The following is an 18423-nucleotide window of genomic DNA, read 5'->3' as shown; positions in this document are numbered from 1 at the left end:
AGCGGCTTTGGCTCTTTTGGACAGTGTTTTGGGTGTGCCTAGGACTTCAACTTGCTCGTATGATTTGCGAAATACAATTCTTGAAGTGCAAAGGACTTTGAGGGCATCGAAGGCTGCTGAAGCCAGCACACTAGACACTAGTATGATGGGTTACACTAGGTGCCGTCTCCGTGACCATACTTGAGACTTGGTGTACTGTGACATGTTTTTGATGGACTATATGGACTTGTATTGATGTATATATTTTGAACACTTTATGGCCATAATTTTTGGCACGGGCAATACTTTAGACAAACATAGAACACTATATATGTTGGGGTGCCATAAACAGAAAAAGGAATCTACTAATTACTCTTATTATAGTTTTGTCGACTTATGAATATTTTTACTATAGCTTCCCCAAGTTGATTAAAAAAAAAGGAACCCATGTACAATCGTCTCATTTTGGGAATTGAAATGTTCCATAAATTTCATATATTACAATAAGATTCTAGAAACTAAAATTTTACATAAAGTCCTTCCAACCTAGTTTAGTTCGATTATCTCTGTGGTTGTACTTTTCTAGCCGACCCAACAAATGTAGCATTTGAGATTTCTCAGCTTTCTCTATCACTCGGTATTTTTGTCATACATTGTACATGATTTGTCGTTACATTCTGAGGATCTTGAACCTTCAAATGGGCTAAGATTTCTCTGGGTTTCACCAAAAAGACTGACAAATTAACCACCGTACCAATCTGTTCTGCCGACAACCTCCCGGTATACAAATGGCCCTCCAAGTACACCACTGGAGGATGATTGTGAGTGTCATTGTGGACAGAGACAATCAAACCATCATTGCCCTTTACAACTTTCAATTCAAATGGGCATTCACATTTTTTGGGGCCTGTGGACTGCACTCTCTTCTTCACAACCACCTCCTTCCCATTAATCTTTTTCACAAACGGCCTATACTTACCGCTCCTTTCACATGAAAACCTCATCCTAGGTGTGCGATTCTTAATACATTTCTCCGAGCCCTTAATTACAATGACAATTCCGTGTCGTTTATCAGTGCATCTTATCCAATCTACCAACGCTTCATCGGATGAAAAAATCTTACACACACATAAAAAAATTTATACCATAATATAAGATTACACATGATAAATGCTCCATCACAAAACACTCACAATCTCCATTGTAAAATGCTCTGTATAATCGTATGGAGGACGAGTGGAAGTAGGTATAGTCGATGGCCCTACATAACTACCAAGCGTTGAGTGTCACCCTGTAACACCCAATGACAAACCAGGTAAGCACAAGATTCTCCACAGTTTCATTCGGATATTAAAATCTGAAAATTGACACCAAATTCGGATATAAGTTTCCGAACATGTTGACAATATTTGGATATTAGTATCAGAAAAGTTTTACATAATTCAGACATTAACATCTAAATAATTAGTGAAGTTTCGGCACTGTGTGTCTGAATGTGTCAGGCCAGAACTGAAATTGAAAATGGAGGGCGGGCTTACCTCTTGTTGCGTTTTTTTCCCCCGTCACTACAACATCTGTGCTAGCAACTTGTTTCTCAATTTCCATTGTGTGATCTTCCAACTGCACATCGTAGTGTAATAATGGGTCAACTATTTCTTGTTTATCAATGGAGGGAGAGGAAGCAATTGAGGTTTCCATTAACAATTTAGGAGGAAGAGGAAAGGAGGAAGACCAGTAGGGTAGCTGCCGATGCCTTCTGGTGGGAGGTGGCTATTGGTGGTGGGAGTTGATGAAAATGGAGGTGGAGGAGTTTGAATGGGGAGGGAGAATGAGGGAGGCGTACAAAAGGGGTGGGAACCCTTGCGGTTGTATGTAATATTTTAAGGGGTACAATGGTCAAATAACATGAGGTCTTGGGGATATAAAAGTCAAATTGCACGAGGTCATTTTTGTTTGAAAATGATAAAATTTTTAATAAGCTGTAAGTAGCACAAACTGGGCTGCGAATAGCAGCGGCCATATTCTTCCCTGGAAAACAATATTTTGGTGTTTCATTTAAGAGCAATGTTGCGCACACAACTTTAAAACACAACTCTGAATATTATTGCAATCACGGTCGTTAGATGATATATATGGGTCCACATGCATCGTGTAGAGACCCGTATTTTAGGCCTATATTTTTTTTTTTATATAACTGTACGGCTTGTCGAGATAAACGGTATGGATATATGGATTGACGCATTTGTGGAAGGATATAAAGGTAAATAGATGAGAGGTGCATGTGTGAGTGTGTGGTGTGAGGGCATGGGATTATTTCCCCCACCTCTATTATTCCCAGAGGAATGCTTTCCTCTTTCTCATTTCTATCTCTCGGCTCTCTCTCTAACTCTCACATATCTCTCTCTCGGCTCTCCTCCACTCCCACTCAAAATCAACTCCAATCAACCTCCACTCTCAAAACTCATGAAGATTGACCTCCATTCCACCCTCCGTACGTGGTCTTGAGCGTGTATTCAGTTGGGTCTAGCTCGGAGAGGAGTATTCAACTGATTTTGAGGTTCCGGAAGCTAGGGCTTACTCAAATTGCGTGGGTTTCGCTTCCCGACTTGAGGTAGGGAATTCTACCTCTCTTTATATGTTTTATGAGTGATTTGGTGCATGAATCGTGCTTGTAATGTCGTGTTTAAGTTTGGATTGAAAATTTGTAGTCGCTGTCAAAATTGTCTATTTTTCCTGGATTCCTACCGGTAGGCCCGTCCCTTCTACCGGTAGAACGTTGTTACTTTACCAGAAAATCGATTCCCTACCGGTATGAACTCTTCACCTACCGGTAGAACGATTGAGAAATTCCTTCGTAACCAGCTCAAACGTACAGCAGCAGCTCAAAAGCTGCTCAACGTATCGAACTTCTACCGGTAGGAATTCCTAACCTACCGGTAGGTCACGCTCGAATTTGAATGTCGACCTTTCTGTTTCCAAGTTCTACCGGTAGGACTTGCTTGCCTACCGGTAGGTTGCGTGAATTGGAGTTTCTACCGGTAGGACTTGTTCACCTACCGGTAGGTCTAGGTTTTACCGGAATGTTAGCCTTTCTGTTTTCAAGTTCTACCGGTAGGACTTGCTTGCCTACCGGTAGGAGACTAGAAGTTTCACCTGCTTTCACCTGCTTATTTGAGCTGCTGCAGTATCTTTCAGCTGCTTTCCTATATCCTTCAACTCGTATGTCGAAGCTTTTCTTTGACTCTTATGAGTTTGTTTACGCATCATTCCAAGTGTTTTGGTGAGTATTACTCGTTCCTCACTTAGAGTGGCATTCAATGGACTAGAGTGAACATGTCTAGGGATTTGATGAGTAGTTTTGCAATCCGTTTTCTCTCTTAACTCGTAAGATTCTTAGATTCCCACAGTGCATGCTTTTACAGACTCCGAGTATAGAAACTAGATAATCGGGCATCGTAGAGTCTAGTCGTGGGTTGATATGTGGTATGCGAAGGTACGGGGGTGTACTTAGGGGTACGGTGAGGACGTGTGTATTTGAGTATATGCGATATGGTAGATTGTTGGTCTTATAATACCATGCGATTGATTAAATGGTCTTTGGATTTAATTGAATGAATGGATGTTTGTGAAATAGGAAGCGGAATGAAAGTGAATAACTAATGGACAGAGTATTGTAGGAATTTATGTATGGGCTTAGTACGTCATGTAAGATGCGGGTATGTAAACAAAAGAGGAGGCATGAACATGTATATTTGTGGAGTCACATAATGACTAATTAAATTTCAGTGGTATAACCGTCAAAGGGATGATGAAATTGATTATGAAATGATGTCGATTGTGAAAAGTGTGAAAGGTGACCCAAGTGGTCGTTATTGAGGGAAAAGACTCGGGGTGACCCTGCGCTCGAGGGAACTAGACCCGAGGTGACCCAACTGATTCATATTATTGGAGGAAAAGACTTGGGGTGACCCTGCGCTCGAGGGAACTAGACCCAAGGTGACCCCACCTGATTATTGTTATTGAGGGAAAAGACTCGGGGTGACCCTGCGCTCGAGGGAACTAGACCCGAGGTGACCCTAGTGATTATTTGATGGGAAATACCGGATTAAAGGAAAAGAAAGGTTTTGCAATTAAGGGATTTAATGAAGATCAATGTGGACACGAGAAAGATTGTACTATCATACGGAGAATAATAAGATGTTTTGATTTGATTATAGACAAGTGTGAGATGACGTGAGTTTAATAATGTAACTAGTTAAAGAAGTAAACGGCTAGTGACATTGATGTGAAGTCTAGGACTCTTAGGCGATAATTCGCAGCTTGTTGGTAGTCATTTGTGGTATAGGCGTATCTGTCAGTACTCATTCATTCTCGGTGCATGGTTCATTCAAATTGCATATAGCTTGAGTTTAGAATTTTCTACTGGGCTAGTGTAGCTCAACCAAATCTTTCTTTTCAGGTTCTGATGCCGGGCAATAGATTGCATGCATTATGTGCTTGACAGTAAAAGACTTTTGGAAGCTGACATCACTGGTTATTTCGTCATCTTTGTGAAGATCTCATTTTGTTAAAGGTGGTTTTGTAACTAATTATTACTGAATTTTCTTTTGACTAAAGTTGTAATTATCTAAATTTAAGGACTTATTTGTAAATTAAACAGGTGGGAAACTCATTTGGGTAACGTATATGATATGCGAGGTTTCTCTTTTATTGAAATGTATTACTTAATTATGTTGAAAATCGAGGGCGTGACACATCGAACAGTTTCGGACACAATTATATGCAAAAATAAAAATTGTGTTTGAAGTTGTGTGTGTAGATTTTCTGTTGATTTAATTTGATTAGGAGCGCAACATTAATTCCACAATGCACATGTTTCATGCTTACCATAGGAAAAAGGGAAAAAAGAAAACAAAAAGGTTTGGTTAAATAAAAAGTTATTGGACTAGGGATAGACCTGATAGTCATATCAACTTCTGTTTAAACAATCCATGTAAAAATAATTCTCCACAGATGTGACACTCTGCTTTTCGGTACCCGACGGTACTGCAGTATAGCAGGTTCCGTCCGGACGGGAGGAGGCAAGTCATGATTTACGCATAAAAATATCCCTCTACTTGTACAAGGCCTTTTTTAAAGTCGTGAAGGCGGACCAAAATGCATAGAAACTTCACAATTAAGCGTGCTCATCCTGAAGTCCAGGGATGAGTGACCTACTGGGAAGCCTATAGGTTTTGGACATCCAAAGTGGACAATATTGTACAAAAATGGAACGGATTGTTACAACAGAAATCTCATTTCTATCAAGGAAATATATAGCAAGAAATTATGAACTTGTGTGCCCTTTCTTTTTTAAAAGTAAAAAATGACCCAAAATTTCACTAGATGTTTTTTTGAACTGTGGAAAAAGGTTTTATTGATAATATATAGATAATACAGTACAAGAGATCAAAAAGACAAAAGCAAAAGCATCACAATGGAAGACAAGCACTACATCAAATTGGCCGGATGAAAAGTTTTAATCTTGTGTGCCCTTTCCATTTTAAAAGTTAAAACTCACCATTATGGCTCAAAATTTAGTTGCGTCGACTTGGCTAGCTAGAATATCAACCCAAGAACATGATTGTGAAGCATTTTTCAGTTGATCACTAGTCCTAATTAGTATCTCTGTCTCAGAGTTTTAGAGAATAGGGTTTTCCTGTGGGAGGGGCGGCCCCTCCTTTTTCTCTCCTCTCCTCTCTCCACTTCAGATATCTCCCTTGAACTCGGCATGTTCCAACGTTGATCTTGTCTGTGGGATGCTAATGCTAAGTGACAAAGGCTTCTTTCGATCTTCCTCATCAAAGCAGTTCGCCTGCATACTCCTCGTTCAAATCTTCCTCACCATGTGCTTTTCTGTCCAATCTTCCTACAATTCCATTGTTGTTATCAGGCTGATCCCTTCCTCACCGCTTTGGGCAGCGCATAGATTCGCGCCCTGATGAGGTCGTAGTTTCTTGGGACAGAGGTAGCAGTTGATGTCGTTGTACGGGGGGGTGTGGCTACTACAATGATTGAGGTTCCGGGTTGCAGTTTTGACTGACGTTTTTGAGCGGCTGATTTTAGAAGTGTGGGTTTGTTGTAGGTTTTTTTATTTGTTGATATTTTTGTTTCTTCCTATTTTCTCTCCCGTTGTGGGGGCTTCTCTCACCCCTACGTGGGTGTTTTGTTGATTTTGTTGGTCACTTGCTTGGTGTTGCGCTAATTGAAGATATGCTCCATATGTTTTGCACATTTGGTTGTGTGAGGTCCTGGATGTTCTACGTGGTGTTTAGGCCTCATTTGTGATTGTTATATTCCTTCTCTCATGATGGCTTTCCATTCTATGTATGTTCTTCATTGTCGGACCGCTTTCCACCATCTCTCCTAAAACTAGGAGAGATGGTAGAAAAGCGGTCCGACAAGTGGTATCAGAGCCAGAAAGTCATGAGTTTGAGTCGCGGGAGCATCATCGTGAAGGAGGGATTGTTGACCCCGGAGTGCCCTCATGAATTTGGTTACACAACGCCACTCCCTGCGACTGCTCTAAAAATAAACTTGCGGGTACGATATCGAATATTATAAAAGACTTAATTGAAGCCTTCGCTAACACTAATTGGTTTTAGAAGAAAAATGGTGGAAAAGCAATCCGACATTCATTATTATCAATGCAGTATCCTATCATTTTAAACAAAAAAGTATATCATCCATGATAAAGTTGCAATTTTTTGTTGTTTTTCTACATATGAACTATTGCTAAACTCCAAAGCATATGATACAGCAACAATAATTACAGAACCCATCTAGCCTTTAATTATTGGGAGGATTAGAGACAGACCTAATATTTGGCAATATTTGCACAAAGTGACTATTCTCAGAATACCACTGGAACAATAACCCCCTATACCTCCAAGAACCAAGGAGCAGGGCCAGCCCCGCAAGCTCTCGGGCTAGGGCAACCACATTTTTTTTGATGATATATACTATTCATATATATATATTGACGAACATATTGTAGAAAGGAAGCTCCAGTGCAGGTGGTCAACATGTACGATCACCATTCAACAGCTCAAAGGTGCGCAGCACGGTGCTGTGCACCTCACTGAACAGCACCAACCCGAAGTCCTCTTTCTACAAGTCCCCACAGAGCTTAAGTCCATAACAACTTTATGTTTGTCACTCCATATCTTTAGAAATACTTCTTTAATGATATTTTTGTGACAATACTTTTTTTGTCAGTAATATAGTTTAGTGACAAGTTTTGCATGTCAATATATAGGTCAATTTTCTTGTAGTTTGATTTGAAGAATTTGCTTAATAAGATGTTTTTTTTAAATATATATATATATATATATATATATATATATATATATATATATTCAAATCGTGCTAATCATAAAGCACTGTAACCAAAGTTTCGTTTTCATTTTGATTTTTTGATGTAATTTAAACTAAAAACACATTAAGTCCTTAATTTGTGTTTTTCACTTATATGTTTTTTTAAATTTTTAGTATTTAATAATAAGCGAACAACCAAATTTGGAGTTGGGTTTGGGCAACCCAAATATCGGGACCGACTCTACCAAGGAGCTAAAGAGATGTTTTGCTGGAAAACCAATAACTATCGAAGCCGAAAGGTACCAAAGAGGACATGATTAGAAATCTAAATTAATTTATGTGCACATTATTATACTTCTTTCATGCATAGTTCAGAGCATCAGAAAGCATGTGAACGGGCTCCAAAGCATATGATATATGATTTGTACTATAATTTATTAAACTTTAATGGGGTTAACATATATGCCAAACACAGCACACAGATTCACCATTAGTATTGGGGTTGTTAACAAGCTTTTGGATTCGTTTGGTCCAAAAGAGATTTTCTTCCTGAATGGGCAAGGGGACCAGTGGTTTAGCCGCGGCGAACGCCACGACAAGAATTTTAAAAAATATAATTATTATATGTAAAAAAAATTATGCTCATCTTATACAATCTCGCCACCATTAAATTTTTTTAATATACATTTTGCTATTACTAGGATAAAAAAAATTATGCTCAACTTATATAGTCTCGTCACCATTAAAAATTTTAATCCAGCGCACTTGTGCACATGAAGGATCTGCTGCAATGCTTTTGTCTGCTTCTTTTAGACAGCAAAAAAGCTTTTGCTTTATCTTGAGAGAGAGGACATATCCTCTCTCTCTCTCTCTCTCTCTCTCTCTCCTAATTGTTTTGCATTGATAATTATGCCATTTACTACAATAGGACACCAAACCAGAGCCATATCAATGGTAATGCTAATGGCTCCAATACAAGCATTTGTTAATGGGTGGTTCACTAGTCTAGTTGCATCACCACGTCATTCTTTGTTGACCAATGACAAGGGTGAAATAGGATTTTAATTGGATTCAGCCTGCGATCAACAGATTGGGTTCTACTTTTCCCGTTTAGACAATTTCAAGCTCAAAAATTATGAGCTTATTGAAATTTAAAAATATATAATATAGATTTTGTTTGAAAGATTTCGATGAGATCTTTTATACGATGCAAAAAAAATTGAAAAAGTATTTTTCATTTACATTATTTTTGAGTATAAAAATGTGAAATAAGTTGCTTATTTTTTAAGAAGATTTCTGGAACGGGACCAATTTTTCTGATTAGGATATAGTAATAATATAATTTGGATCGGAATCGGATATTCGATTTTTCGAATTCAAATTTGGATTACTGAAATCAGACTTGCCGAATTCAGATTCGGATCCAAATCATTCCATTTATAGGCGGATTGATGTGTTTTACTGTTTTAATCTGATTCAGCGTTGTGGAGAAATATTTAATTTTTACTCCAAAACTACGGAGTAATTTCTTTAGATTGAAGGCCATTTTGCCTTTTTCTTTTGTTTACCAAATGGGAAAACAATTCTGCTATGGAAACCGACGGGAGCTAATGAGTGGGTTCTTAAAAAATCAGGTTAATCCGATATGTGTAGGTGCTCGATCTAATCTTTAATTATTTTTCATTTAGATTTCGGATCCATGAATAAAAAGAAGATTGAATCGAACATTTACACATATCGGATTGAGCTGATTTTTCAGACCCACTCCATTTTTAAAAAAATTATTGAACGGTTTAAATTATCTGTACCAGACCCCGAATAGGCTCCGCATGTCAGTTTCCTTAGTTTTTCGATGGAAAAACGACAGCCATGGTCCAATTTGCAAGGTGTCATTACTTTAATCACCTTTACAACAGAAAACAAAACACACTTTAATAAGTCCAATCACTAAACTTAATGTCTTAATATTTTATCTTTTTATAACTCTACCACATTGTGTTATTAGCTGCTTCAATTAAAAAAAATAAGTTCGTTGTCTCGTTCTAATTTTATCGCATGCAACAAAGATAACAATACGCTTAAAAAAAGGGAAAAATCCCTTTAATAATTGAGACATTGAAACATTATTAAATGTGGGATTAGCTCACTCATTGGGCTTGGCCTGGTTGGCCATTTTCAGAGCCATTTGAGAGGCACACCACGACAAAATGGGATGTGGATCGAAATCGAGTTGTGATTACCACTTTGCTCATAAATTATGTAAAGAATAATTAATTAAATTAAGCTTTTCTTAAAGGGATACTAATGATTCAATAATTAAGTGCCAGGATGTCAACCCACACACACGAAAAAGATCGATCGATCGATTGCACAAAATCTTGTTTCTTTCTTTTTTTACTTTGTCTCTTCTCTTAACGTTTTCTTAATTTGATATTTGTAATTAGCAGAAGACGACGAACTACTTATGAATATGCACCTCCGCATGTCCTCTTATCCTCTCTCTCTCTCTCTCTCTCTCTCTCTCTCTCTAGCAGGTAATTGCATGGATTGAGAAATTTTTTAGTGCCGAGCGAGTATATTCCACGTGGTACCCGCTTGGCACTGTTGAGTCGTTCGATGCACTTTTGAACGGCTCAGATTGAAACCTTCCACACCCCCCCCCCCCCCCCCCCCCCCTCTCTTTTTTCTCTTTCCAAATCCAAACAGTCCAAAATCGCATCGGACGACTCGAATGTGCCGAGCGGACACCACGTGGTACCCACCTGACACTGAAATTTATTTTTTTGAAACAATAAAATATTTTTAGAGAAAACTTGATAAAATGGTACATTAAGTTGGGGGAAGAAGGGAAGGGATCCAACCAAAGGTTAGATAAAAACACCTAGAGGGCCGAAGCCCAAAAAACTCGAAGGCCCAACCCAAAAAATGGGCCAAGCCCGAACGCCTATGGGCCTCAATTTGACCAGATTTATTTTGAGAAAATGATAGCCCAGAATGTGTTTTGATAATTAATACCCGTCAAGGACATGCTAAGAACATTTGTTAATGCTGAAAATGTCCTCGGCGGGTATTAATTATCAAAATACGTCATTGACTGTCATTTTCCCATTTATTTTAGGATTATAGTACTTCAAGAAGGTTGTCTTGCCCACGACATTAAAAGAATCTAACACCCGCTCATTTAAGAATTCTTTCAAAAAATTAATGATTTCCATTCTAAGATTTTTTTAATAAATTAATAATTCACGCAAACATAATTTATATGCAACTATAATCATGGATAATCAAATTTTTGTAATTTTAGATGTTGGCTTAAACTACGTATGGTAATCTTTTCGATATATAGTACTTAATTTTTGTTGACAAAAATTGTTATCGACTTTAATATAGACACAAATAATTTTAATATTCATCCAACATTGAATATATGCCTGTGTCCCGGACCTCTTTTATGAGTGCAGCAATCGAAGTTTAATTTGTCACGTTACAAGATAGAAGTCCGAAATGAGCAGCCCAACGGGCAGCAAAAGCTGCACAACAAAGGTAGTAGACTAGTGGGGTTGCAGGCAGATCAGTTTTGGGCGGTTCGGTTCGGTTCCCAAACCAATTCACTCGCGGTAGTTTGTCGTTTTCTCTATCCGCACGTGTCTGTGAGTATTGTCCGGTTTGATTAGTTCGGATGAGGTTTGGGAGGTTCGATTTGATCAGTTTTTAGACTTGTTTTTTTTTTATAGACTAAAACTAAAATGTCACGCTCTGGTTTTTTGGCTTGCTCTATTTTTTATCCCCAAATACTTGAACTAACAATTTTCAAACAACAAAAAAGCACCTCACTCACGTATAAATGAGCTATGTGTGTGGGTTTGGGATGGAAGGAGTAAATCTGAGAAGGGCAAATTTCACTGACCTCCCCTGAAGTTTCTGACAAAGACGGAGACCTTCCTTGAGGTTTCTGAAATATCACTGACCTCCCCTACTTTTGAAACAATTGTCAAGATTCCCTATTTGTTAACCCACCGTTAGATCCTTACCAGAAAATCATGATGTCAGCACATTTTGCAATGCCTACTGCCCAAATTACCCTTGCAACCATGCATAACCAAACAGTGACTCCTTTGCTAGCAAAATCCTTCAACAACCACCACATTCAGCCATAGCTGCATAGAAGATTTTGAGGGGAAAAAAAACACGGAACCTTGGGTAATTTAAATCGTTCACAACTTGTCGAATTCTAAGAATATTTTGACAAGCTTTCTCTTTATTAAATTTTTTGCTTCAGTATTTACAAATTCACATTTTCAAGCCTTGAGACTTTGAGGTTTGCTTTCTCCTAAGGTCTCAAGTTTAAAACCTTGTAAGTGCTATCAACTCTTTTGGGGTTAGTTCATATAGAGCTTTGCTTCAGCTTTAATTTGGCTTCCCACAAGTGAGCAGTGGAATGGGCCTCCAAAATTAGTCGAGATGCGCGTAAGCTGACCCAGCCATTTGAGTTGTAAAAAAAAAGTCACATTTTCGATGAAATGGATAACTGACCCTTAAGATATGTTCCCCACCCATTGAAGCACAAATTCACTTGTATTTATAGAGATTTTTTTTGGTAATCTCATGTCTATAGATGTCATCGGCTACGCATGTATGTAAATTGCTACCTAATATCTTATATATTTTGTATATATAATATATATATTCTTCCCTCTGTTCCCAATTGATAGTCCACTACGAAAAGACATATAATTGTCTGACCAAAAAATAAAGCACTTCCGTGCATTAATTTTTAAAATTTCTTGACACCGAATTAAAGATTGCGACTAGTTCTTTAATTTGGTGTCAAAAAAACTTAGAAAATGATGCACAGAAGAGGCTTATAATTTACAAAATCTATTGCACCAACTTGAAGAACTAAATGAGATCTTTGATTTATTTCAATAAAATAATATATATGTGATAATCGTAAGGAATTCATTAATAGAATTTTCTTTTTAATTAGCCAGTTAATAGGCTAAGGAATTCATTAGCTAGATATATAATCGTAAGGAATTCATTAGTGGAATTTTCTTTTTAATTAGCCAGTTAATAGGCTAAGGAATTCATTAGCTAGATATATAATCGTAAGGAATTCATTAGTGCTAATAATACAGCCCAACGGGTTGGCTTAGTGATCAAGACTTGAGACTTAAGGGTTTACTTCTTCGTAAGTTCACAAATTCAGAACCTCTAAGGTGCTATCAATTTTTTTGGGGCTAGTCAATATGGAGCTTTGCTCTAACTTTAATTTGGCTCCTTGCAAGTGGGCGATGAGATTGGACCACCGAGATTAGTCGAGGTGTGCGTAAGCTGACCCGAACACTTGAGTTATCAAAAAATGATAGTGGTAGATAGTGGCTCGGAGAAGTATTATGATTCTCTTTTCTACGCTGGTTTTCTCCCTTAAGTTCATTTGTCAGCTTATTCTTCCTAAATTTTTTTTGTTTGGTATTTTTTACTTTTTGTAAATTTTAATTCAGGTTTTCGTCGTAATTTTTAGGATTAATGGTCTGACTCGACAAGAGAAATCAGTGAAGGGTAAAAAATGTGGACCGAAACTAAAAAAGTTCATATAAGACGGTAAAAATATTAACAATACTAGCTATTTGGTAGTATTTTTTTCATCTTAATAATTTATTTTTATTTTTTTGCTGTTTGGTAATGACATTTTTCAATTTTTAGACTTCTCTCATCAATACGGATAATTAATTGAATCTAATAAAAATTCAAAAAGAGGAACAAAAGTATGAAAAGAAAACCAATTTCAAGAAGTCAATTGACATCGAAAGACTTTAGCTAAATTATTTTGTTCTCAATTAGAATAGAATGCATCTAAAATATTTTTATGATGTCTATTTAGTTTTTCATTGGGTGGATTCACAATTACTAGTAATTAACTATGTTTACAAATGGCTTAGCAAAAAAAAATAACTATGTTTACAGATGCCTAAAGCTTAAAGTTTGTTTTTGGTGAATTTAGTTTTACTAATTTTTGTGAAAGACAGTATGAAAAAATACTAAGTGTCTTGCACAATTACTCAAGCATTGTTATTAGGGGGGTATTCTGGTCTTTTAAACACAGCAGTTAACGCCATCTATTACAAGTTAACGACAGGGGGAGGCTTGATATTGTCAGGAAAAGCAAGGGATGTCAGTGACATTTCAAAAATCTCAGGGAAGGTCTCTGCATGTGTCAGAAACCTCAAGGGAGGTCAGTGAAATTTGCCCATCTGAGAAACAAATTACTTTTCTACGATTATAGGTCCTATATACAGTCAACAACCAACACTTCTCTAGTATATATAATATTACAACCTAATACTAAATGAGATATACCTCTCTATGGACTTGAAGTAGAAGTTTCTTGTCTAGGTTTCCTTCAATACCTTAGGCAGTGTTTCAGCCGGAGGTGTGCTTCCATCATTACCGGAGGTGGAGGAGGTGGTCAAAGAGAGGGAGGGAGAGAGGCAAAGAATGGAGAGACTGATAGAGGGAGAGAGTCAGGGGAGAGGTGGGGATAGAATCGAGAATGAGATGTGGAGTTGGGGATTGATCCACCAATATTAGGGATATTAGAATTTGTATCCGTCCGTTACATATCTTGGTTTGATTTGCGAATGGTTCGGTTTGATCGTTTTTTGGACAACCCTATTTGCGGCACAACATCCACGTACGTAGGACTGAATCCTTGGATCATAATGACAGCCTTTATTTTCTCTTTGGGCTCTTTTCCATGATAAGTGTTATCGGTTCGACCGATTTATGTTGGGATCAAAATTCTCACGATTCATCCTATAAAGTTAAAAGGAAAATCTTCTACATAAAAATCAACACTTATGAAATATGCGAGCGAGTCCGTGAAATATATATATATATATATATGCAAGCCGATGGAAAATAGAGAAGGAAGGGTTGATAAACAAGATCTCTCGAAAGGATCTCACTAGAAAAATAAGATTCCAGAATAGGATCTCATATGAGATCTCAAAGTGGATCACATTTTGGTAGGCCCGCAGTTGTTCCATTTCTTGACCAGTGCCGGCCCTCTTGTTTGAGTTTTCTAAGCCAGATCCAAATTTGGTTGTCCACTTACTATTAAGTCATAAAAAATAGAAAAACATAAAAGTACTCAAAAAGACCCCCCAAAAAAAAAATCAAGGTTAAAATGTGATTTTGACTTGAATTACAACAAAAATATTAAAATCAAAACCAAAATGTAGCACCAATTATAGTTGTTTACGTAGGCTGGGGGCTTATGGGGCTTACTCAGAGGCCAGCTCTGTTCTTGACATGGAAGAAAGCAAATGGAAAAACACAAAATACCTTCAACAATTAAGGACTTGACGCGTACAGGCCTGTAACCTGCTGTTATGTTGCACGCCAGCCCAATGACCATTCTACAACAAACTTATTTGGGCCAGACCCCAAAAAAAAAAATTTACTGGGTGCAGTTTTGTTAAGACCATAGGCCTCCGGCACCCATTTGGGGCCCCAAAAAATTTCGTAGAGCATTTTGGACTAGCAATGCACAATTATGGAGAAAAAAAGTAGAGTATACAACTACTATAAGAAACCATACCATTCTTTGTTTCGGCGCCCTTCTATGCTATTTTGACGGATCACAGGGGAGTGGAACACGCTGTGATCGGGTGCGTCGGGGAAGGGGGGATGCTTGGTAATTGATGTCCGCGAGTCATTGTGCCGCGGCTGCCGCCTCGGTTCAGAAAAATTGAGATACACACTTAGATAATTTATGTATGGATGTGGGATGTAATGATGAAGAAGTATTGGATGCCTTTGCTTTGCACCTCAATCCACCACCAATCTAGGTGAGGCTGAGGACTGGGCTGGGCTAGTAGCATATTGGGTTGCGATGGTTTGGGCTTTGAGTTGTAAATATGCCAATTTCTCGCATTGGGCTATTCTATGTTTTCGGATCCCGAGTTTCAATTTTTTTGAGTTTTTTTTTTTGGAAAATGATTGCCCAGGATGTGTTTTAATAATTAATACCCGCCAAAGACATGCTGAGAACATTTGTTAATGCTGAAAATGTCATTCGAGGATATTAATTATCAAACACGTTCTTGGCCGTCATTTTCCCTTCTTTTTTTTTTTTCCTTGTGCTGCTATTAAAACACTTGCATAATAGTATTAAAGTTAATAGGTCATTCGATTCGTACGGGAATCGATTCTACGTATAGTTTTTGGCATATTTTATCATTTCATAAATATAAATTAGAAATATATGAATATATCCATTTTCTATCAATCTGGATCCCTTTTTTTATTTGTAAATTGGGTCTTTTAGAGAGTTTCTTTTAGATTATCTCATACTTTTTATTTAAAATAAAAAATGCAAATACATTCAACAGTTATCAATAAAATAGCGGCGTGATGCCAAGTGCAACTAATGTCACAAATTATAGTTTTTGTAGATTTGTTTTCTATGTCATCATATACCATTGTAGTAAACCTCAAGCGATGAACGAACTAAATTATTATTGTTTCATGTTTGCAAACTTATCTTTATCTCTTTTGATAAAATCTACACACCACATAGATTTGAGTTATCAGTAGACGTTTCAAACCCACCAGAGAGAGAGAAAGAGAGAGGTTCTGAAAGCCAGGTCGGTGGGCACCAAGTCACTTTTACCTATTTGCCTTCGTACGTATATTTGTTCCCATGCAATTTCAATCGCATAATTATACAAAAACACTCGTACTGATCAGAGTTTGTTTTACAATCCTAAGCTACAAATTGCACTAGAAGAGAGGCATTTTCATTACGGGTAATTTGCTTCGTACTGATCACGCTCGGAATGGCCCGAGCCATTTTGCTCGGCCTGCTACAATAGCCCCTCAACCTATGTCGAAGCTCTTCACTTCGGTATGGGTTGATTTAAGACTTGGCCGAGCTTGAACTTTCAGCAGATTAATCCGAGCCCCACATAAGGTAACAGCTGTCGAGTATTCGAACGGGTGTGTCAGTTGAAAGGACATCTAGGCAGACGAGGAGACGGCTGGCATGGGAAAGGACTTCAGTCGCCACGTGTCACGTAGGGGTTGGCGAGGGGTTCGGCGGTGAAATGATGGGCGGGAAATTCGAAAAAGCCCCGCCCCGTTTATAAATACCGGTGAAGGAGGAGAGAGAAGGTTCTTCTGCACTTTCTCTCTCTAGCGCTTGGAGCTTCTCTCTCTACGTTTCCGTTCCAGAACTTTAGCTTGAATCCAGATCCTCAACTTCAAGCCCCATTTCAACTGAAATCTTAAGGTATGTCATCGATTCTTATCGTCTCACTCTTTCTCTTGCTTTCCACGCTTATTTTCTGGGTTTTTGGGATGACTTTGGGAGTTTTTGTACTGTATGAACAGTAGATTTCTGGGGAGAACGATGATGTTCATCCCTGAACTCAACTTGTTCTTCCGAGCCCCCATAGGATGTATGGGGCTCGCCGAACGATTTCTTTTGATGGGGGTAAATAATCGAACGTTCCCCAACTCTCTTGTTTGCCGAACGTAGGGAGTCTTTATAGAAGTACCGAGCCCACTATAGGTTAGCATATGACTCGTGAGCCGATAAGATGAACCGAACTTCCAAACGATTTTGTTTGCCGACGCAGATTTCAATAGCTTAATTCCCCTTTGTTCTTTTCCTTGGTCTGGCTCACGAGGTCATCGACGTGTCTTCAGACTCGGATTGCTCGGAAACCGAATCCAATCGTCAATTCCTCAACGAACTTATCGAGTGGCGTAGGTTGAGGAGTAGCCGAGCGGTTGTATCTTCTTCAACGAGGATGTCGGCAACTTCTCCAGTGTCAGACGATTCTAACGCCGAGCGTGACTTCGAGTACGCTGCAGACGGATTTACTACGGAGCCTGAGATTAGTTTCTCTTCTGACACCCAGTCTGATGCCGAGCCACTGGTGGGACAAGAAGCCAAATCTAGGCTTATGTCAGGAGCCGAGGCTTCAACGTCGGCGCCGAGCGATGCTGACCTCTTTGACAAGGGACTGCTATGCCCTTATGCCCACTACTTTAGTGGCGATCCGGGAGAGTATGAAACGTTCCGTACGAAGTACGACATTCCCGACGACGTTCTGATTCATAGAGTCAAGAGCACCGATATAAAGGACCACAGGGATCACCGTCCCGAGCACATAACCGTGCCCCTAATGGCCATCTGCGAGGCCGGGCTACGGTTCCCCCTTCACCCCTTCCTTAGGGAGATACTATGGAAGTTTAGCTTGGCACCCCATCAATTGGCAATCAACAGTTACCGAATCATCATGTCGGTAATTGCTCTGATGGAGAGCCAAGATCTGGACTTCAGGCCGACGGACCTTTTCTTCACCTACACCATGTCTCGTCATGGGAAATCTGGCCGTCGGTACCTTTCAACCCGACCTAAAAAGAGCCCCTTGATCCAGGGTCTATCCGACACGGATAAATGGGCCGATTTTTACCTCGAAGTCCACGGAAACTATGAATTTGGCGATGGTCTTCGTCGGTACGCAGTCCCTAAAGTTAAGGATACGAGAGGTACCAATGAACCGCTCCTCTCTTAATCTAATAAAATTTCGCTCGGCTTTACTTTTGTTGCTTAACGCTTGCATTTCTGCTATCTTTTGTTTGCAGAGCTCGGTCCCATATCAAAGGGACTTAACACAAATTCTCGAGAGAAGGCTTGCGACACGCTCCGACCCTTCTTGACTATAAACCCTCATACAAGGGTGTGCTGAGAAGGAAGGAGAAGAGTAAAGAAGCCGAAGCCGAACCGGGGAAGAAGAAAGTAGGTGCCCCCAAGACTACGGGAGTGTCTAAAAAGGGTGGTGCTTCAAACGGCGAAGGCGTTCGGGAGAAGCGGCAACACGGAGTACGATTGCCGAAGATTGGGTTTACCGCCGAGGAGTGGCTCACCCCTTTTTTATCCGACGATTTTACCGACCCTGCTTCCCAAGACATGTCGAGAAGAAACATCCCAAGGCCAGTGATACCAACAAAGTCGGCTAACCCAGGTCGAAGCCGAGGCTCTTCGGACCAGCAGTTTCAACAAAAAGAAAAAAG

General features: G+C 39.0%; 1 protein-coding gene across 1 annotated transcript; it reads right to left on the bottom strand.

Moving 5' to 3' along the window:
• Positions 1-596: 596 nt before the first annotated feature.
• Positions 597-1677, bottom strand: LOC131321297 (uncharacterized). The gene is made up of 3 exons (XM_058352293.1): positions 1518-1677; positions 1173-1240; positions 597-1097 (listed from the first exon to the last, which is right to left on the bottom strand). The coding sequence occupies exons 1-3, from the start codon at positions 1675-1677 to the stop codon at positions 597-599; spliced, it is 729 nt and encodes a 242-aa protein (XP_058208276.1).
• Between the last annotated feature and the right edge of the window lie 16746 nt (positions 1678-18423).

Source organism: Rhododendron vialii, chromosome 3a (genome assembly GCF_030253575.1).
Source record: "Rhododendron vialii isolate Sample 1 chromosome 3a, ASM3025357v1".
Classification (NCBI taxonomy): domain Eukaryota; kingdom Viridiplantae; phylum Streptophyta; class Magnoliopsida; order Ericales; family Ericaceae; genus Rhododendron; species Rhododendron vialii.
This window is presented reverse-complemented; position numbering and strand designations above follow the sequence as displayed.